The 22,657-nt window shown below is 43.8% G+C and overlaps 1 protein-coding gene across 1 annotated transcript; it reads right to left on the bottom strand.

The window, feature by feature from the left end:
* Window positions 1-11,930: 11,930 nt before the first annotated feature.
* Window positions 11,931-21,881, bottom strand: LOC144686952 (secreted phosphoprotein 24-like). The gene is made up of 8 exons (XM_078552797.1): window positions 21,830-21,881; window positions 21,582-21,685; window positions 21,266-21,394; window positions 20,405-20,536; window positions 20,247-20,291; window positions 19,697-19,741; window positions 15,912-15,956; window positions 11,931-11,990 (listed from the first exon to the last, which is right to left on the bottom strand). Exons 1-8 carry the CDS (start codon window positions 21,879-21,881, stop codon window positions 11,931-11,933), a joined length of 612 nt encoding a protein of 203 aa, XP_078408923.1.
* Window positions 21,882-22,657: the final 776 nt, after the last annotated feature.

The following is a 22,657-nucleotide window of genomic DNA, read 5'->3' as shown; positions in this document are numbered from 1 at the left end:
TGAGATCAGTTGACTGAGCAGAGACCAATCATTGAATCTGGTCACTCTGGGCCTGTGTCCCTCAGCACCACATCAGACAGAGTCTGTCCCCACTCGGCCATCGATCCAGATTAAATTCAACCCTCAGTGATGTTTACACCAACATGATTTGTTACCCATTTGCTATTCCACAGCTGTTGTAGATACCCCCAGTGAGGAGCGTATCCCATTGTGTTTACTGTGGGTAACACTGGCATTGATCTGATTCACCCTGTCTCGTGTGGGTTCCCTCTCTCTTTGAGGTGTCAGAGACCCAGAGACACACGGGCATGAACACACCCAAAACCGAATCACAACCCCTCCATGTGTGTTGTTCATCTTCTCTTGTGATCTGACAGAGTCTGTTTCCTAATTCCCTCTTATATTCCAGGATTACAATGGTCTGGGTACAGATTAAAGTTTCTGGACAAGCTCAGGAACAATGATATCCAAACTGTGATTGGTTAGCCGAGTATTGTAAATACCCAACATGCCTTCAGTCTGATTCAAATCCTTGGGATGATTTGTTCGGGAATGTTGCGTCAGTACAAGTTGTTGTTGTTGCTGTTGTTTGGAGGAGACCTATATCCCTGATAACAGAGGCCTCTCATCTGCAAGTGTAGCGGCTCCTTCCAGAGAGTTGTTTTGGACAGGGGCCTTATTGACACTTGTGGAGAAGTCTGTGGTCATGCCTTCCTTCCTGCTCGGTCACTGGGGGCTGTGCGTAGGCCTCAGGCTCTGTGGGTTAGGGGAAAGGACAAGGGTGAAGGACATCAAAAGGCCGGGGGATGGTCAACATTAGATTAGGGGAATAAACAGTGAGCTCGTTCCTGCTGGAAAATATTTATTACACCCCCATTTCCAACACAGAACATCATGTGAGTGTAAATAATGTGAAGGGGAAGAGGATTGTGAGGGGGAGAAGGGGCAGTTTGGGAGTTTTACCCCCTCTGGGACTTTATAATGTGAAATGTGTCCTCCAACTGCTGCAGGTCCCTCACTGTAATGGAGCAGGACTGTGGGAGTGAGGGGACATGAATGGAATTGGAAAGCTCCTGTGCTGAACATTCACAACATCTTCACGGTGACAGTGCCTGTGTTTTGTGAGGGTGAAAGGTGTTGGTGCTGAGACACAAGCCCATCGCCAGGGGGAGATTGGAGTGGAATCCATTCACACCATTGAATCATTCCCACACTCTTCATGCTCTGTTCTTGCTGATATCACTGGTTTGGATCAGACTGTGTGTGTTTGGTAACTGGATCGTGTAACCATTCACCATTTATTGTAAGGGAATTTTGAAAAGAATCATGATCTATTCATAATAAATCCCATTTTCATGTAACTGTGTCCACACAAATTCACACAATGTGATCAGTTTATGTCAAACCCATTGCCTTTTGGAAATAAGGAGTTAAATCAGGATTGGTAACCTGTTCTCTCTCTCTCTCTAGGGTCTGTTAGGTTGAGGTTCCTGTGTCTGTTTTATTTTGAAATCCTGAAGATTGTCAGGAATGTTTCATTTAAAATACACAGAGAGGAAAACAGGAAGAGTTTGGATGGGAAATGTCTGTTTCGGGTTGTGGGGGTTTATTTGAGCTGTGAGATTGGAACAGGGGTTCTGAGAGTGACTCTGGGAGCAGCTTTTGCTGTGTCACTGATCTTACCAGGGACAGGATTCCAATATCAAAAGCTGGGATTTTCCTGATCAGGCTGTTCCTTGTTTCCCCACATGGAGGCAGCTCTGAGTCAGTGTCTTCATCAGTGAGGATTGTAGGAGCGACTGTGTATGAGTGTGTGAGTGTGTGTGTGAATGTGTGTGTGTGTGTGTGTGTGTGTGTGCTGTCACGCTGGATGATGTCGAGCTTCTTGAGTGTTGTGGGTGCTGCACTCATCCAGGCAAGTGGGGAGTATTCCATCACACTCCTGACTTGTGCCTTGTAGATGGTGGACAGGCTTTGGGGAGTCAGGAAGTGAGTTACTCGCTGCAGGATTCCCAGCCTCTGACCTGCTCTTAGAACCACAGTATTGATATGGTGAGTCCATGGTCATTGTTCAGTTCCTGGTCAATGGTAACCCCAGGATGTTGATAGTGGGGGATTCAGTAATGGTAATGTTATTGAATGTCAGGAGAATATGGTTAGATTCTCTGATTGGAGATTGTGGTTATCTGAGATGCAATACACCTTTAAGAGAAAGTGAGCAGATTGACCACCTGATTGTATTAACCAATTGCAGAGATCCATGAGGGTCTGTGTGCCATGGTCTCTGTTGTGGAGGAGTCCATGTGGAGCATGAACACTGTGTTGACCCTCATGGCCGTGCACACTGACTCCTCCATTGAGAGAGTGGTGACTCTCATGGAGAGGCAGTTCCAGGGACAGAATGAGGGGTTCCAGGGGTTGCGCTCAGACCTGCTTCCCTCACACAGGCACTGAGGTCAGTGCCAGTGTGGGAGACGGATGGGGCACCCAGTATCCCAGCTCGGTGCCTGTTCATCAATGGTGAGCGGGGAGGTCCAGAGAGACCTCTCGATGGTGCACGAGCTGCTTGGGGTCTCTGTGGGCTCCTCTCAGGGCGCTCCAGATGATGGCAGCAGCTCCTCCATCCCTCTGCCAGTGACTGTGGCATCTGATGAGGCTGCGGTGACTGAGGAGATGCCAACCATGGCACTGGCCGCTCCCTCCCAGGCAGGGCCAGCACAGGCTCCACTGGCAAGAGGATGCCAGCCAAGGTCATCGAGGCCAACAGGACAGCAGAGTCAGCAGCTGTCTCCAATGGCAGTGCCAGCGAGGGGGAGAGGGCACCAAGATGTAGTGCCCACAAATGTAAGTTAAAGGCACCTTGAGCAGAAGAGGGACAGGTGACAGGTGATCTCCGGTTGTGCCGTGTCTGTTAATATATTTACTGGTGTGACCATTAACACCAGATATTGTTCTGTCCATTTGATGTCAGTGACAACATGATATCAATGTAGCTTTTGTGTTAATGGCCTGTGTCTGCTTCAGTTGTTTTCTAGGTGCAGGGACACGTCGGTCTGTAATGCTGGACGGGAGTGGCTGGAAACTTTATTCCACAGGCACTGAGTGGATTTCGGGTTCAAAGGAAAGGGACATTTGGCCACCCAGGATGGAGGTGACAGCCCTGGCATGAGGTGGGAGCAGATCTCTGCCAGTCTGGCTGAAGGAGAGTTGGGTTCAGGGATCTTTGATGTTTTGGGGTATCCGGTTTGCTTTGCCCAGAGAATGCCAGCTGTACCCTTGATATGAACACATTAGTTGGTGCTGGAAACAATATAGGCAGAGAGACTGGTTAACTGAACAAACGCTGGGGGTTTATTGGAACTAAGAACAGAGCATTAACACCATGTGAGCTTCTCCAATCACCTCCAGCTCCAGTACCCCGCGCTGTGTAGTGATTGGTCAATACAGTCACATGGTCAACCAACAACATTCTCTTAAAGGTACATAGCGCTCGACTTTACCACAGCGTCCCTGCTGTCCCTGCCTCCCTGGAGGTTACCGAGGTCTGTCTCCATCCCCTCAGCATTCTCCTCACCATGCTCCCCTCCTGACTCACTACTGGATCCATCCTCTGTGGCCTGTGGAGCTGCCTCAAGATCCTCTTCCCCCAGTGGGTCTCCCCCTTGTCAGTGCCAGATTGTGGAGAGTGCAGCCTGCAACCACTATCAGTGATACCCGCTCTGGGGGGTATTGGAGTGCATCCCCTGAACGGTCCAGGCATCGGAAGCGCATCTTGAGAAGACCGATGGTTCTCTCCACCACAGCCCTTGTGGTGCCTTGGCTCCTATTGTACCGTTGCTCAGCTTCTGTTCTTGGATGGCAGAGAGACGTCATGAGCCACCTTCTGAGGGGATAGCCCTTGTCACCCAGCAGCCATCTATCCAGCCGGGCTGGAGCACTGAAGCGCCCCGGCACCTGGGAGTGTCTGAGGATGTAGGTGTTGTGGGAGCTGCCTGGGTATCTTGCACAGACTTGTAGAATCAGCATCCTGTGGTCACACACTATCTGCACGTTCATGGAGTGGAAGCCCTTCCTGTTGACGAAGGCACCTGGCTCACCCGCTGGCGCCTTGATGGCCACATGTGTACAGTCTATAGCACCCTGGTCACGGGGGAAGCCAGCAATGGCTGCGAAGCCTCTGGCTTGCTGTGTCTGAATTGCCTCGTCTGTACGTAAAGAATAAAGGTCATTACTCACCTGAACAGAACTTCTGTCACCAGCTTGACACAACTGTGGACAGCTGATTGGGAGACTCCACACTGTTCCCCACTGAGCCCTGGAAAGAGCCGGAGGTATAGAAGTTGAGGGTCACTGTGACCTTCAGAGCCACTGGCATGGGGTGTCCACCCACACAGTCGGAGCTGATCTCAGGGCCTTTGACAAATGGAGGTCACAGTCTCCCTCAAGAGGTGGAGCCTCCTTCGGCATTGCACCTCGGACATATTGAGGTAGCTGCATCGCCGCCTGTAAACCCTGGCAGCAGGATAGTGGCATCTCCAGCCCCTTCCGCCTTGGACTACCTGCTGACCCTGCGCCCCTTGTGCCTGCGCATCTCCTCCCACAGGTCCCTCCCCTGGAAGCTGCATTGGGACACCCGGCCTCCTCTCCCTTCTGCCCCTCTCCTCCTCAGAGGAGGTACCCCCAGCGGAGACCACAATCCCCATTCCCAGGGTAAGGGAAGGCTGTCTGATTCCTGGAAGGGTCCACACGGTCTGAATCCTCCGGGGTCTGGCAGACAGCAATGAATCACAGAATCTCACAGTACAGAAGAGGCCCTTCGGCCCATCGAGTCTGCACCGACACGTGAGAAACACCTGACCTACCTACCTAATCCCATTTACCAGCACTTGGCCCATAGCCTTGAATGTTATGACGTGCCAAGCGCTCATCCAGGTACTTTTTAAAGGATGTGAGGCAACCCGCATCCACCACCCTCCCAGGCAGTGCATTCCAGACCGTCACCACCCTCTGGGTAAAAAAGTTTTTCCTCACATTCCCCCCTAAACCTCCTGCCCCTCACCTTGAACTTATGTCCCCTCGTGTCTGACCCTTCAACTAAGGGGAACAGCTGCTCCCTATCCACCCTGTTCATGCCCCTCATAATCTTGTACACCTCGATCAGGTTGCCCCTCAGTCTTCTCTGCTCCAACAAAAACAACCCAAGTCTAACCAACCTCTCTTCATAATTTAAATGTTTCATCCCAGGCAACATCCTGGTGAATCCCCTCTGCACCCCCTCCAGTGCAATCACATCCTTCCTGTAATGTGGTGACCAGAACTGCACACAGTACTCCAGCTGTGGCCTCACCAAGGTTCTATACAACTCCAACATGACCTCCCTACTTTTGTAATCTATGCTTCGATTGAAAAAGGCAAGTGTCCCATATGCCTTTTTCACTACCCCACTAACATGCCCCTCTGCCTTCAGAGATCTATGGACACACACACCAAGGTCCCTTTGTTCCTCAGAACTTCCTAGTGTCATGCCGTTCATTGAATACTTCCTTGTCAAATTACTGCATCCAAAGTGTATCAGCTCACACTTTTCAGGGTTAAATTCCATCTGCCACTTATCTGCCTGTTTGACCACCCTGTCTATATCTTCCTGTAGCCCAAGACACTCAACCTCACTGTTAACCACCCGGCCAATCTTTGTGTCATCCACAAACTTACTAATCCTACCCCCTACATAGTCATCTATGTTGTTTATATAAATGACGAATAATAGGGGACCCAGCACAGATCCCTGTGGTACGCCACTGGACACTGTCTTCCAGTCACTAAAGCATCCTTCTGTCATCACCCTCTGTCTCCTACAACTAAGCCAATTTTGAATCCACCTTACCAAATTACCCTGTATCCCATGTGCCTTTGCCTTCTTTATAAGTATGGGACCTTGTCAAAGGCTTTGCTGAATTCCATATAAACTACATCAACTACACTCCCCTCATCTACACACCTGGTCACCTCCTCAAAAAATTCAATCAAATTTGTTAGGCATGACCTCCCTCTGACAAAGCCATGCTGACTGTCCCTGATCAAACCTTGCCTCTCCAAGTGGAGATAGATTCTCTCCTTCAGAATTTACTCCAATAGTTTCCCTACCACTGACGTGAGACTCACTGCTCTGTAGTTCCCTGGCTTATCTCTACAACCCTTCTTAAATAGCGGAACCACATTAGCTGTTCTCCAGTCCTCTGGCACCTCCCCCGTGGCCAGAGAGGAATTAATAATTTGGGTCAGAGCCCCTTCGATCTCCTCCCTTGCCTCCCTCAGCAGCCTGGGACACACATAATCCAGACCTGGAGATTTGTCCACTTTTAATCCTGCCAAAACCTCCAATACCTTGTCACTCCATATATCAATTTGCTTAAGAACCTCGCAGTCTCTCCCCCTGAGTTCGATACCTTCATCCTCATTCTCTTGGCTGAAGACAGATGTGAAGTATTCATTCAACACTCTAGCAATGTCCTCTGGCTCCACCCATAGTTTGCCCCCTTGGTCCCTAATGGGCCCTACACTTTCCCTGGTTATCCGCTTCCCATTGATATACTTATAGAATATCTTGGGATTTTCCCTACTTTTACCAGCCAGAGCTTTCTCATATCCCCTCTTTGCTCTCCTAATTGCTTTCTTAAGCTCCACCCTGCACTTTCTGTACTCCACTAATGCCTCTGCTGATTTGCTTCCCTTGTACCTGCTAAAAGCCTCTCTTTTCCTTCTCATCGTAACCTGAATATCTCTGGTCATCCATGGTTCTCTGGGCTTGTTACTCCTTCCTATTGCCCTAGAGGGAACATGTTGAACCTGTACCCTCCCCATTTCCTTTTTGAACACCCCCCACTGTTCCTCTGTAGATTTCCCCACAAGTAGCTGTTCCCAGTCTACCTTGGCCAGTTCCCGCGTTATTTTACTAAAATCCACTCTCCTCCAATCCAAAACATTTTTTTGCAACTTGTCTATTTCTTTGTCCATAACAAACTTAAACTGTACCATGTTGTGGTCGCTATCGCCAAAATGCTCCCCCACCACCCACCTCAGCCACCTGTCCGGCTTCATTCCCCAGAATTAGGTCCAGCACTGCACCGTCCCTTGTTGGACCCTCTACATATTGACCTAAAAGGTTCTCCTGTGCACATTTCAAGAAATTCACTACATCCAAGCCCTGAACACTATGTCTATCCCAACTAATGTTGGGAAAGTTGAAATCACCTGATATAAGTATCCTATTGTTATTGTTTTTACACACCTCCCCAAATTATGCACATATTTGCTCCTCACTTTCCCGCTGACTATCTGGGGATCTATAATAAACACCTAACAATGTGGCTGCCCCTTTTTTATTCCTTAACCCTACCCACAAAGATTCATTCGATGCCCCCTCCAAGATATCATCTCTCCTTACTGCAGTAACTGACTCCTTAACTAATAATGCAACACCTCCTCCTCTTTTACCCCCTCCCCTGTCTCACCTGAAGATTCTACATCCTGGAATGTTGAGCTGTCAATCCTGTCCCTCCCTCAACCACGTCTCAGTGATGGCTACTACAGCACAATTCCACGTGTCAATCCTCACCCTTAACTCATCCGTTTTACCTGTAATACTCCTGGCATTAAAGTAGAGGCCATCCAGCCTTGCCTTACTCCCTTGAAACTTAATGCAGCTGTACTCCCTCTGACTTGATTGTTTTACTGTATTATGATGTGTCCCTATTCTGCTAACATTCTGTGTCCCCTCCCCCTGACGAAGCAGTTTAAACTCCTCCCAACAGCACTAGCAAACCCACCCACACGGATGTTAGTCCCGCTCTGGTTCAGATGTAGACAGTCCATTTTGTACAGGTCCCACCTTCCCCAGAAACAGTCCCAGTGACCGAGGAATCTAAAACCCTCCCCCCTGCACTAACTCTTAAGCCACATATTCATCTGCGCTATTCTCTTATTTCTGAGCTCACTAGCACGTGGCACTGGGAGTAATCAGGAGTAATTTAGTCTACTGCCTAACTCCCTGAATTCTTGATGCAAGACCTCATCCCTCTTTCTACCTATGTCATTGGTACCAACATGTACCATGACCTCTGCCTTATCACCCTCCCCCTTCAGGATGCCCTGCAGCCGTTCAGTGACATCCCGGACCCTGGCACCAGAGAGGCAACAGACCATCCTGGAGTCACGTTGACGGCCACAGTAGCGCCTATCTGTTCCCCTGACTATAGAACCCCCGGTTACTATTGCTCTTCCTCCCTTCCTCCCCTCCTGTACAGACAGGCTGCTTGTGGTGCCAGAAGCTTGGCTCTGTCCGCACTCCCTGGAGGAACCAATGCCCTCATCAGCCTCAAAAATGGAATACCGATTTGCGAGCGAGAACCCAGGGGACTCCTGAACTACCTGCCTGTTTCTCTTGGACTGCCTGGTGGTTACACATTCCCTTCCTTCCCCAAGTTCCTTCATCTGCGGTGTGACCACCTCTCTAAACGTGCTATCCACGATGCTCTCAGACTCGCGGATGCTCCACAGTGTCACCAGCCGCCGTTCCAGCTCTGAAACCTGAGCTTCCAGGAGCTGCAGCTGGACACACTTCCTGCAGACATGCTGGTCCCAGGCACTGGAAATGCCCCCGGCTTCCCACATTGAGCATGAGGAGCACACCACGGCTTTGAGCTCTCCTGCCATGACTTATCCCTTTAAATTAAACCTTATAAATCAATTACTCTAGGGCCCTTCTTTCCTGACCCTCTTTGCTATAGAATATACAAACTATAAACCACAAATAGAACTTAAACTATAAGCGATTAAAATAGTAAATACTTCCCTGACCTTACACACTACTAACCAGTCATGCCTTTCCCTTGTAGCCTCTACTGCTGCTGCAGGGCAAGACCATTCTCTGAACGTTTAAGAAGTTGGATACCAAATGAAAAATCCAAAGAGCATCTCTTCCCCACTGCACCGAATTCCCACTGTGCATCAAATTGCCAATACCCACACTCACTCTGGCTGTGTCTCACGCAGAATGAGCTCTCTCCCCTGCAAGCAGACTGTAGTCCTGAAATAAAGCCTGGAAATGCTAAGAACGTAGCTCAGAACAGAGATGAAGCTGCCAAGTTCCAATATGCAGTCAGCAGCAAACTATCTCCCAAACTCCTGACTCCTCACACTGGCAATGCTGCTGACAGGGTTTATTCTGCCCTTGTGCGGTTTCATTAAAAGTGATCTGCCCGCCTGCCCGTGCGGTGAATGTGAAATCGTGTGGGTGATGGAAAATCACTAACGATTGTCTTTTTAATGACATTAAGCGGCCACTTAATTGTGGGCGGGCACGGCTCTGATACCCGTGTGCCCGCTGACCTCACGATTGCGAGTGTGCAAGATGACATCAGGACACCCGCCTGGCATCATCTGCCGCTATTGCAGGTCGATTCGGGTCGGGCACGAGCCCGCCCACACACACGATGTAAACTCCTGCCCTGTTATTGATGATTTACAGGCTGGTTTGAGAGCTGTGTCTTTCTGAACACCCATCCCATCAGTGACATGGGAAACAACATTTGGAGAACACCAGGGAATATTCTCTTTACACTTTTAATGTGATCCACAGAATACAAGACAACAAAACACACCAAAGGACAGAACATTTACAAACTACAGAATCTCCCAGTTACAGTAAAATGTACAGTCAGGAACCCCAGGCCCCTCCCGCCCTGATATATGATCAAGTAATGTACAATTGATAACATCTTCTTGAATCAGAATGAGGTTTTCTTGTGTTCACACCAAGCTCGGTCTTTCAGAAGTTTCATTCATGGTTAGTGTCGGAATCTTGAATCATCATTGTCTTCCTGGAATGAACAGAATCAACAGACGGTCATTTTCAGATGGACTGAGTTCAATCTGAGGTCAATGTTTAATTGTTGTTGTTGGTCAAGAGGCAACTCTCGGACAAACAGTCCCGGTTTATACTCACATATGAAGACACATCAAGCGATCTTTCTGCTGCTTTGCTTTTCACCTGTATGAAAACATTCAGATTTATTGTTTGTCACAGGGAATCAATGAGAATTTATAATGAATATTGAGCATTGACATTATCTTTAAGCAATTGATAATTAAAACCATAAATGAGGAAATGTGAATCCTTTAAATGTCTCAGCTCCAGACATACATTTAATTAAATGAGAACATGGTGCTGACCCAGACTCTGGTGTGATGCAACTGAATCCGGGTTTTAACAGTTTATTGTAGTTGATAAACATCTGACACCAAATCTCAGATTATACTCACATTCCAAGACTCCTCAAGTGAAGATTCTATTGACTTGCTTCCCGCCTGGAATAAAATATTAACATTTCTACATTCAGAACAGGGGATTAATGAGACATTTTATAAATAATTTAAAAAACCTTACATTAAATAATAGATGAGGAATTATGATCTTGGGATATTTCTGAGTTGGGATTCAGTAACTCAGTGTTGCAGTGGGGAAATCCTTACCAAACATCACCTGTTCTTCACCACAGTGATAATCACTGCAGCCCTGGGACAGTGGGGCTGTGGGCTGGATGGAGAAACTCATTAAGACTGAGATTCTCCATTAATCGGTCTCTGTTGAGTTGAGTGTGTGAGAGAAACCAGTAATTATTTTCTATAAGAAAAACAGAATTACCTGGAAAAACTCAGCAGGTCTGGAAGCATCGGTGGAGAAGAAAAGGATCGATGTTTCGGCTCCACATGACCCGACTCTTATCTTCTCCACCGATGCTGCCAAACCTGCTGAGTTTTTACAGGTAATTCTGTTTTTCTTTTGGATTTCCAGCCTCCGCAGTAGCTTTTTGTTATTATTATCTACAAGATGAGAAGAATGTTAATGATGCTGCACTCATGACCCATCTCTTGTATCTCTCCTGTTATCATGGTTGTTGTTAGGAGAGAGAGTTCTCTCTGATTCTATAATATTCCAAAAATCAGAAAGTAATAAATATCCACATGACTTCAATCCAACAATCCGCTAACTATACTTGATGAATCCAACAGCAATTGAGCATCAGAATCTCTTCTTCCAATGTCTCAAGGTGGAGATTTAATTAAATAAATTCCTCAGATTCTGGGGTTGATGCAGCTGAATCCGGGTTTAAACAGTTTATTGTAGTTGATAAACATCTGACACCAAATCTCAGATTATACTCACATTCCAATACTCCTCAAGTGATGATTCTATTGACTTGCTTCCCACCTGGAATAAAATATTAACATTTCTACATTCAGAACAGGGGATTAACGAGACATTTTATAAATAATTTTAAAAAACTTTACAGTCCAAAAATTTAACCATTAAATAATGGATGAGGGATTATGAATTTAGGATATTTCTGAGTTGGGATTCAGTGACTCAGTGTTGGAGTGGGGAAATCCTCACCAAACATCTCCTGTTCTCCACCACAGTGATAATCACTGCAGCCCTGGGACAGTGGGGCTGTGGGCTCGATGGAGAAACTCATGGAGACTGAGATTCTCCATTAATGGGTCTCTGTTCAGTTGAGTGTGTGAAAGAAACCAGTAATTATTATCTATAAGATGAGGAGAATGTTAATGATGCTGCACTCATGACCCATCTCTTGTATCTCTCCTATTATCATGGTTGTTGTTAGGAGAGAGAGTTCACTCTGATTCTATAATATTCCAAAATTCAAAAAGTAATAAACATCCACATGACTTCAATCCAACAATCCGCTAACTATATTTGAAGAATCCAACAGCAATTGAGCATCAGAATCTCCTCTTCCAATGTCTCAAGGTGGAGATTTAATGAAATAAATTCCTCAGATTCTGAGTGGATGCAGCTGAATCCGGGTTTTAACAGTTTATTGTAGTTAATAAACATCTGACACCAAATCTCAGATTTTGCTCACATTCCGAGACTCCTCAAGTGATGATTCTATTGACTTGCTTCGCACCTGGAATAAAATATTAACATTTCTACATTCAGAACAGGGGATTAATGAGACATTTTATCAATAATTTAAAAAACCTTACAGTCCAAAGTTATAAACATTAAATAATAGATAAGGAATTATGAACTTGGGATATTTCTGAGTTGGGATTCAGTGACTCTGTGTTGGATTGGGGAAATCCTCAGCAAACATCTCCTGTTCTCCACCACAGTGATAATCACTGTAGCCCTGGTACAGTGGGGCTGTGGGGTGGATGGAGAAACTCATGGAGACTAAGATTCTCCATTAATCGTTCTCTGTTGAGTTGAGTGTGTGAGAGAAACCAGTAATTATTATCTATAAGATGAGGAGAATGTTAATGATGCTGCACTCATGACCCATCTCTTGTATCTCTCCTGTTATCATGGTTGTTGTTAGGAAAGAGAGTTCTCTCTATGTCTAGAATAATCCAAAATTCAGAAAGTATTCTGCGTCCACATGACTTCAATCCAACAATCCGCTAACTATATTTGAAGAATCCAACAGCAATTGAGCATCAGAATCTCCCCTTCCAATGTCTCAAGGTGGAGATTTAATTAAATTAGTTCCTTAGATTCTGGGGTTGATGCAGCTGAATCGGGGTTTTAACAGTTTATTGTAGTTGATAAACATCTGACACCAAATCTCAGATTATACTCACACTCCGAGACTCCTCAAGAGAAGATTCTATTGACTTGCTTCCCGCCTGGAATAAAATATAACATTTCTACGTTCAGAACAGGGGACTAATGAGACATTTTATAAATAATTTAATAAACCTTACATTAAATAATAGATGAGTAATTATGAACTTGGGATATTTCTGAGTTGGGATTCAGTGAATCAGTGTTGGATAGGGGAAATCCTCACCAAACATCTCCTGTTCTCCACCACAGTGATAATCACTGCAGCCCTGGGACAGTGGGGCTGTGGGCTGGATGGAGATACTCTACAAGAATGAGATTCTCCACTAATCGCTCTCTGTTGAGTTGAGTGTTTGAGAGAAACCAGTAATTATTATCTATAAGAAAAACAGAATTACCTGGAAAAACTCAGCAGGTCTAACAGCATCGGTGGAGAAGTAAAGGGTCGACGTTTCGGGTCCACATGACACGACTCTTTTCTTCTCCACCGATGCTGCCAGACCTGCTGAGTTTTTCCAGGTAATTCGGTTTTTCTTTTGGATTTCCAGCATCCGCAGTAGCTTTTCGTTCTTATTATCTATAAGATGAGGAGAATGTTAAACGAGGCTGCACTCATGACCCATCTCTTGTATCTCTCCTGTTATCATGGTTGTTGTTAGGAGAGAGAGTTCTCTCTATGTCTAGAATATTCCAAAATTCAGAAAGTAATACACATCCACATGACTTCAATCCAACAATCCGCTAACTATACTTGAAGAATCCAACAGCAATTGAACATCAGAATTTCCTCTTCCAATTTCTCAAGGTGGAGATTTAATTAAATAAATTCCTCAGATTCTGGGGTTGGTGCTGAATGCGGGTTTTAAAAGTTTATTGTAGTTGATAAACATCTGACACCAAATCTCAGGTTTTACTCACATTCCGATACTCCTCAAGTGAAGATTCTATTGACTTGCTTCCCACCTGGAATAAAATATTAACATTTCTACATTCAGAACAGGGGATTATTGAGACATTTTATAAATAATTTAAAAAACCTTACAGTCCAAAGATATAAACATTAAATAATAGATGAGGGATTATGAATTTGGGATATTTCTGAGTTGGGATTCAGTGACTCAGTGTTGGATTGGGGAAATCCTCAGCAAACATCTCCTGTTCTCCACCACAGTGATAATCACTGCAGCCCTGGGACAGTGGGGCTGTGGGCTGGATGGGGAAACTCATGGAGACTGAGATTCTCCATTAATCGATCTCTTTTGAGTTGAGTGTGTGAGAGAAGCCAGTAATTATTATCTATAAGATGAGGAGAATGTTAATGATGCTGCACTCATGACCCATCTCTTGTATCCTTCCTGTTATCATGGTTGTTGTTAGGAGAGAGAGTTCTCTCTGATTCTATAATATTTCAAAAATCAGAAAGTAATAAACATCCACATGACTTCAATTCAACAATCCGCTAACTATACTTGATGAATCCAACAGCAATTGAGCATCAGAATCTCCCCTTCCAATGTCTCAAGGTGGAGATTTAATTAAATAAATTCCTCAGATTCTGGGGTTGATGTAGCTGAATCCGGGTTTTAATAGTTTATTGTACTTGACAAACATCTGACACCAAATCTCAGATTATACTCACATTCCGATACTCCCCAAGTGAAGATTCTATTTGCTTGCTTCCCGCCTGAAATAAAATATTAACATTTCTACTTTCAGAACAGGGGATTAACAAGACATTATATAAATAATTTTAAAAAACCTTACAGTCCAAAATTTAAACATTAAATAATGGATGACGGATTATGAACTTGGGATATTTCTGAGTTGGGATTCAGTGACTCAGTGTTGGAATGGGGAAATCCTCACCAAACATCTCCTGTTCTCCACCACAGTGATAATCACTGCAGTCATGGGACAGTGGGGCTGTGGGCTCGATGGAGAAACTCATGGAGACTGAGATTCTCCATTAATCGGTCTCTGTCCAGTTGAGTGTGTGAAAGAAACAAGTAATTATTATCTATAAGATGAGGAGAATGTTAATGATGCTGCACTCAAGACCCATCTCTTGGATCTCTCCAGTTATCATGGTTGTTGTTAGGAGAGAGAGTTCTCTCTGATTCTATAATATTCCAAAATTCAGAAAGTATTCTGCGTCAACATGACTTCAATCCAACAATCCGCTAACTATATTTGAAGAATCCAACAGCAATTGAGCATCAGAATCTCCCCTTCCAATGTCTCAAGGTGGAGATTTAATTAAATAAATTCCTTAGATTCTGGGGTTGATGCAGCTGAATCGGGGTTTTAACAGTTTATTGTAGTTGATAAACATCTGACACCAAATCTCAGATTATACTCACATTCCGAGACTCCTCAAGAGAAGATTCTATTGACTTGCTTCCCACCTGGAATAAAATATTAACATTTCTACGTTCAGAACAGGGGACTAATGAGACATTTTATAAATAATTTAATAAACCTTACATTAAATAATAGATGAGTAATTATGAACTTGGGATATTTCTGAGTTGGGATTCAGTGAATCAGTGTTGGATAGGGGAAATCCTCACCAAACATCTCCTGTTCTTCACCACAGTGATAATCACTGCAGCCCTGGGACAGTGGGGCTGTGGGCTGGATGGAGATACTCTACAAGAATGAGATTCTCCACTAATCGCTCTCTGTTGAGTTGAGTGTGTGAGAGAAACCAGTAATTATTATCTATAAGAAAAACAGAATTACCTGGAAAAACTCAGCAGGTCTAACAGCATCGGTGGAGAAGTAAAGGGTCGACGTTTCGGGTCCACATGACACGACTCTTTTCCTCTCCACCGATGCTGCCAGACCTGCTGAGTTTTTCCAGGTAATTCGGTTTTTCTTTTGGATTTCCAGCATCCGCAGTAGCTTTTCGTTCTTATTATCTATAAGATGAGGAGAATGTTAAACGAGGCTGCACTCATGACCCATCTCTTGTATCTCTCCTGTTATCATGGTTGTTGTTAGGAGAGAGAGTTCTCTCTATGTCTAGAATATTCCAAAATTCAGAAAGTAATACACATCCACATGACTTCAATCCAACAATCCGCTAACTATACTTGAAGAATCCAACAGCAATTGAACATCAGAATTTCCTCTTCCAATTTCTCAAGGTGGAGATTTAATTAAATAAATTCCTCAGATTCTGGGGTTGGTGCTGAATGCGGGTTTTAAAAGTTTATTGTAGTTGATAAACATCTGACACCAAATCTCAGGTTATACTCACATTCCGATACTCCTCAAGTGAAGATTCTATTGACTTGCTTCCCACCTGGAATAAAATATTAACATTTCTACATTCAGAACAGGGGATTATTGAGACATTTTATAAATAATTTAAAAAACCTTACAGTCCAAAGATATAAACATTAAATAATAGATGAGGGATTATGAATTTGGGATATTTCTGAGTTGGGATTCAGTGACTCAGTGTTGGAATCGGGAAATCCTCAGCAAACATCTCCTGTTCTCCACCACAGTGATAATCACTGCAGCCCTGGGACAGTGGGGCTGTGGGCTGGATGGGGAAACTCATGGAGACTGAGATTCTCCATTAATCGATCTCTTTTGAGTTGAGTGTGTGAGAGAAGCCAGTAATTATTATCTATAAGATGAGGAGAATGTTAATGATGCTGCACTCATGACCCATCTCTTGTATCCTTCCTGTTATCATGGTTGTTGTTAGGAGAGAGAGTTCTCTCTGATTCTATAATATTTCAAAAATCAGAAAGTAATAAACATCCACATGACTTCAATCCAACAATCCGCTAACTATACTTGATGAATCCAACAGCAATTGAGCATCAGAATCTCCCCTTCCAATGTCTCAAGGTGGAGATTTAATTAAATAAATTCCTCAGATTCTGGGGTTGATGTAGCTGAATCCGGGTTTTAATAGTTTATTGTACTTGACAAACATCTGACACCAAATCTCAGATTATACTCACATTCCGATAATCCCCAAGTGAAGATTCTATTGACTTGCTTCCCGCCTGAAATAAAATATTAACATTTCTACTTTCAGAACAGGGGATTAACAAGACATTATATAAATAATTTTAAAAAACCTTACAGTCCAAAATTTAAACATTAAATAATGGATGACGGATTATGAATTTGGGATATTTCTGAGTTGGGATTCAGTGACTCAGTGTTGGAATGGGGAAATCCTCACCAAACATCTCCTGTTCTCCACCACAGTGATAATCACTGCAGTCCTGGGACAGTGGGGCTGTGGGCTCGATGGAGAAACTCATGGAGACTGAGATTTTCCATTAATCGGTCTCTGTCCAGTTGAGTGTGTGAAAGAAACAAGTAATTATTATCTATAAGATGAGGAGAATGTTAATGATGCTGCACTCAAGACCCATCTCTTGGATCTCTCCTGTTATCATGGTTGTTGTTAGGAGAGAGAGTTCTCTCTGATTCTATAATATTCCAAAATTCAGAAAGTATTAAACATCCACATGACTTCAATCCAACAATCCGCTAACTATACTTGAAGAATCCAACAGCAATTGAGCATCAAAATCTCCTCTTCCAATGTCTCAAGGTGGAGATTTAATTAAATAAATTGCTCAGATTCTGGGGTTGATGCAGCTGAATCCGGGTTTTAACAGTTTATTGTCGTTGATAAACATCTGACACCAAATCTCAGATTATACTCACATTCCGAGACTCCTCAAGTGATGAGTCTATTGACTTGCTTCCCACCTGGAATAAAATATTAACATTTCTACATTCAGTACAGGGGATTAATGAGATATTTTATCAATAATTTAAAAAACCTTACAGCCCAAAGATATAAACATTAAATAATAGATGAGGAATTATGAATTTGGGATATTTCTGAGTTGGGATTCAGTGACTCAGTGTTGGAGTGGGGAAATCCTCACCAAACATCTCCTGTTCTCCACCACAGTGATAATCACTGCAGCCCTGCGACAGTGGGGCTGTGGGCTGGATGGAGAATCTCATGGAGACTGAGATTCTCCAATAATCGGTCACTGTTTTGTTGAGTGTGTGAGAGAAACCAGTAATTATTATCTATAAGATGAGGAGAATGTTAATGATGCTGCACTCATGACCCATCTCTTGTATCTCTCCTGTTATCATGGTTGTTGCTAGGAGAGAGAGTTCTCTCTGATTCTATAATATTCCAAAATTAAGAAAGTAACAAACATCCACATGACTTCAATCCAACAATCCGCTAACTATACTTGAAGAATCCAACAGCAATTGAGCATCAGAATCTCCTCTTCCAATGTCTCAAGGTGGAGATTAAATGAAATAAATTCCTCAGATTCTGAGTGGATGCAGCTGAATCCGGGTTTTAATAGTTTATTGTAGTTGATAAACATCTGACACCAAATCTCAGATTATACTCACATTCCGAGACTCCTCAAGTGATGATTCTATTGACTTGCTTCCCAACTGGAATAAAATATTAACATTTCTACATTCAGAACAGGTGATTAATGAGACATTTTATCAATAAATTAAAAAACCTTACAGTCCAAAGATATAAACATTAAATAATAGATGAGGAATTATGAACTTGGGATATTTCTGAGTTGGGATTCAGTGACTCAGTGTTGGAGAGGGGAAATCCTCACCAAACATCTCCTGTTCTCCACCACAGTGATAATCACTGCAGCCCTGGAACATTGGGGCTGTGTGCTCGATGTAGAAACTCATGGAGACTGAGATTCACCATTAATCGGTCTCTGTTGAGTTGAGTGTGTGAGAGAAACCAGTAATTATTATCTATAAGTTGAGGAGAATGTTAATGATGCTGCACTCATGACCCATCTCTTGTATCTTTCCTGTTATCATGGTTGTTGTTAGGAAAGAGAGTTCTCTCTATGTCTAGAATATTCCAAAATTCAGAAAGTATTCTGCGTCCACATGACTTCAATCCAACAATCCGCTAACTATACTTGAAGAATCCAACAGCAATTGAGCATCAGAATCTTACCTTCCAATGTCTGAAGGTGGAGATTTAATTAAATAAATTCCTTAGATTCTGGGGTTGATGCAGCTGAATCCGGGTTTTAACAGTTTATTGTAGTTGATAAACATCTGACACCAAATCTCAGATTATACTCACACTCCGAGACTCCTCAAGTGATGATTCTATTGACTTGCTTCCCACCTGGAATAAAATATTAACATTTCTACGTTCAGAACAGGGGATTAATGAGACATTTTATAAATAATTTAATAAACCTTACATTAAATAATAGATGAGTAATTATGAACTTGGGATATTTCTGAGTTGGGATTCAATGACTCAGTTGTGGAGGGGGGAAATCCTCACCAAACATCTCCTGTTCTCCACCACAGTGATAATCTCTGCAGCCCTGGGACAGTGGGGCTGTGGGCTGGATGGAGAATCTCATGGAGACTGAGATTCCCTATTAATCGGTCTCTGTTGAGTTGAGTGTGTGAGAGAAACCAGTAATTATTATCTATATGAAAAACAGAATTGCCTGGAAAAACTCAGCAGGTCTGGCAGCATCGGTGTAGAAGAAAAGGGTCGACGTCTCAGGTCCACATGACCCGACTCTTTTCTTCTCCACCGATGCTGCCAGACCTGCTGAGTTTTTCCAGGTAATTCTGTTTTTCTTTTGGATTTCCAGCATCTGCAGTAGCTTTTTGTTATTATTATCTATAAGATGAGGAGAATGTTAGTGATGCTGCACTCATGACCCATCTCTTGTATCTCTCCTGTTATCATGGTTGTTGTTAGGAGAGAGACTTCTCTCTATGTCTAGAATATTCCACAATTCAGTAAGTAATAAACATCCACATGACTTCAATCCAACAATCCGCTAACTATACTTGATGGATCCAACAGCAATTGAGCTTCAGACTCTCCTCTTCCAATGTCTCAAGGTGGAGATTTAATTAAATAAATTCCTCAGATTCTGGGGTTGGTGCTGAATGCGGGTTATTAAAAGTTTATTGTAGTTGATAAACATCTGACACCAAATCTCAGATTATACTCACATTCCGAGACTCCTCAAGTGAAGATTCTATTGACTTGCTTCCCACCTGGAATAAAATATTGACATTTCTACATTCAGAACAGGGGATTAATGATACATTTTAAAAGTAATTTTAAAAACCTTACAGTCCAAAGATAAAAACATTAAATAATGGATGAGGAATTTTGAACTTGGGATATTTCTGAGTTGGGATTCAGTGACTCAGTGTTGGATTGGGGAAATCCTCAGCAAACATCTCCTGTTCTCCACCACAGTGATAATCACTGCAGCCCTGGGACAGTGGGGCTGTGGGCTGGATGGAGAAACTCATGGAGACTGAGATTCTCCATCCATTGGGATTTATTGTGCTGAATCTACAGTTCCCCTCGTTTCCCAAGGAAGAGCCAATTCAGCCTCAGCCTCCGGATCCCCCTCCCCCAGTATCTCAGATTAAAATAAATTTCCGTCTCTCACTCCACCCTGACACAGTTACATCCTGGATTTTAAATGTTCTTGTTGATATTTCTGATCAACATGACAATAATCTGTCAGAAATCACAGTTTATACTCACATCTGGCAATTCCTCGATTGACCTCTCTTTCGATTTGGTTTCGACCTGTAATAAAATATGAATATTTCTATGGTTACGGCAGTGACCAATGAGACATCTTGTAAATAATCTGAATGTTAGAAATCCTATTGTGTGGATGTGGGAAATTGTGATGTTACCTCAATCCTGTTTTCACTCGATTCTGATGAGTCACTGTTGCTGTCGACTGTCTTCAAACCTCGACACTGCACATCAACGTCTAAAACCTCATCAGCAAAATATTCCACCCGGCTTCGGCACCAACCTTTCTCCTGTCAAAATAAAGCACAATTCTTTTCAAATATCGAATAGCAACATCAGAAATAGGAGCTGATGTGGGTCATTCAGCCCCCTGCAACCTGCTCCAACATTCAATACGATCATGGCTGATCTTCGTCCTCAATTCACCTTCTCACCCTATCCCGTATCCCTTAACTCCCTCAGCGCCCAATAATCTACCGACCTCTGTCTTGAATACACACAGCTCCCTGGGGTAGAGAATTCCAAAGATTCACCACACTTTGAGTGACGAAGTTTCTCCTTAACTCTGTACTATAGAAGACCCCTTATCCTGAGACTGTGGTCCTGTGTTCTAGAATCTCCTACTAGGGAAACATTTTTCAGCATTTACCCTGTCAAATACGTCCCTTTTAGAATTCAAGCTATCAATTCGATCGCCTCTCATTCTCCTGGGAATATAGGTCTAGTCTACTCCATCTCTCTCCCTCGGACAACATTCTCATTCCCAGTCTTGTGATCCTTCCTTACAAACTCTGTTGGGCAAGTTCATCCTTCCTGAGGTTAGGTGACCAAAACTGCACACAGTATTCCAGGAGTGTCCTCACAGTGCCCTGTTTAATTGTATTAAGTTTCTTTACTCTAATAATCTAATCCCTTTTTAACAACTTTATCACTAGCAGCTCAGCACTGACACAGGGAGTTTCTATGATATAACTCCGTACACATGGGGGTTTGATGTGACAGTATAACTCCGGACTCACCGCAGTCTTTTTGGAACGGAAGCGACAGCTGGGATCATCAAATTCCAGTCCGGAATTCTTGGAGCAGACAGTTTCTTTCACAGAGAATGTTAAATCCACCTTGTAGGACAATTTTCCTGTGTGATTAATCTAATGAGAGGAAAACAGGTCATTAGTGAGTGACTGTATCTAGTGTTCTTACTCAGGGCTGATTCCCCCATCAGTGTGAGTGGAATGGAATATTCTGCTCCTGTTTAATAATCCCTGTCTAACTGCACTCAGGAATATTCTGGTAGACTTTAGACAGTGAAACACACTGAGACCAGGACACACTTACATCCTTCACTCTTCTCCTGGTTATCCCACACAGATTGGTGGTCTCGGTGATTCTGTTCAGTTTTATAACTGACACTCTCAGAGCATCCTTCGGGCTCGGTATTCCTGGAGAGAGAAAAGGAAAGTTGTCCAAAACTCTGCCGCATCCTTCAGTGAATTCTTTTTCCACAGGGGTAAGATCTCAGTGAGTGAATCTCACTGCCAATAAGTGGCTGCTTTATGAGGTGTCCCTCTCCCTCCAGTACCTACCTGAGCAGTGGAGGATCTGTACTGCAGCTATGGTGAGGAGGAAGGATTTCATTCTGCTTCTTGTGGGAGTAGCCGGCTGCTTTCTCAGAGTGAAGGAGCTGTTTCTCTCTCTTGCTCTGCCTTTTCCTCGCAGAGATCAGTCTTTATATCCTGCAGCTCCACCACATTCAAACACTGACTCATATTTGCTCTGTTTGGTGATCCTGGGCAGGGGAAGCTGCTGCCAAGTGGGCTTTAATATGGGCAAAGCTTCCTCCAAATGTCATCATCGTGTTTAGATTTGGTGAGATCAGAGATCTTTGCTCTGAATATGCAATGATGGACTGATAGAGGAGAGGAAATGATCATCTGTAATTTGAACAGAGTCACTCTCTGTTCCCTGGGGTTACTCACTGAGAGGAACATCCGGCTTCATATCTGAAGCATCACTAAGACCACCAGCTTTTTCCATTTCCGCATCTTTTCCCGACTTCACACCTGCCTCAGATCATCTGCTGCTGAAACCCTCATTCGGGCTTTTATTCATCCTCCACTTGTCTGTTCCAACGCACTTCTGGCTGATCTCCCACCTTCTCCCCACAATCCAGATTGAGATCACCCGGAATCCTGCTGTATGTGCCCTAACTCACACCCAGTTCACTTCACCCCTCTGGTCGCTGACTTACATTGGCCCCAGTTCAGCAATGCCTCGATTTTCCAACCCTGGCCTCACCCCTCCCTGCGCTCCTCTAATTCTGGCCCCTTCAGCATCCCCGATATTCGTCACTCCCCCATTGGCGGCCGTGTCTTCAGATACCTGGGCTTTATGCTCAGGAATTCCCTCCTCAA

This window comes from Cetorhinus maximus, chromosome 11 (assembly GCF_964194155.1).
Source record: "Cetorhinus maximus chromosome 11, sCetMax3.hap1.1, whole genome shotgun sequence".
NCBI classification, from domain to species: domain Eukaryota; kingdom Metazoa; phylum Chordata; class Chondrichthyes; order Lamniformes; family Cetorhinidae; genus Cetorhinus; species Cetorhinus maximus.
The sequence above is the reverse complement of the archived record's forward strand: the minus strand, read 5'-3'. Positions and strand labels throughout refer to the sequence as shown.

Coding starts and splice junctions, on each gene's coding strand:
- LOC144686952 (XM_078552797.1), bottom strand. CDS start 21,881: ATGAAATCCTTCCTCCTCACCATAGCTGCAGTACAGATCCTCCACTGC. Junction 21,395..21,581: donor CCAGGAGAAGAGTGAAGGAT/GTAAGTGTGTCC, acceptor TCCTCTCATTAG/ATTAATCACACAGGAAAATT. Junction 19,742..20,246: donor CAATCGAGGAATTGCCAGAT/GTGAGTATAAAC, acceptor ATTTTATTCCAG/GTGGGAAGCAAGTCAATAGA.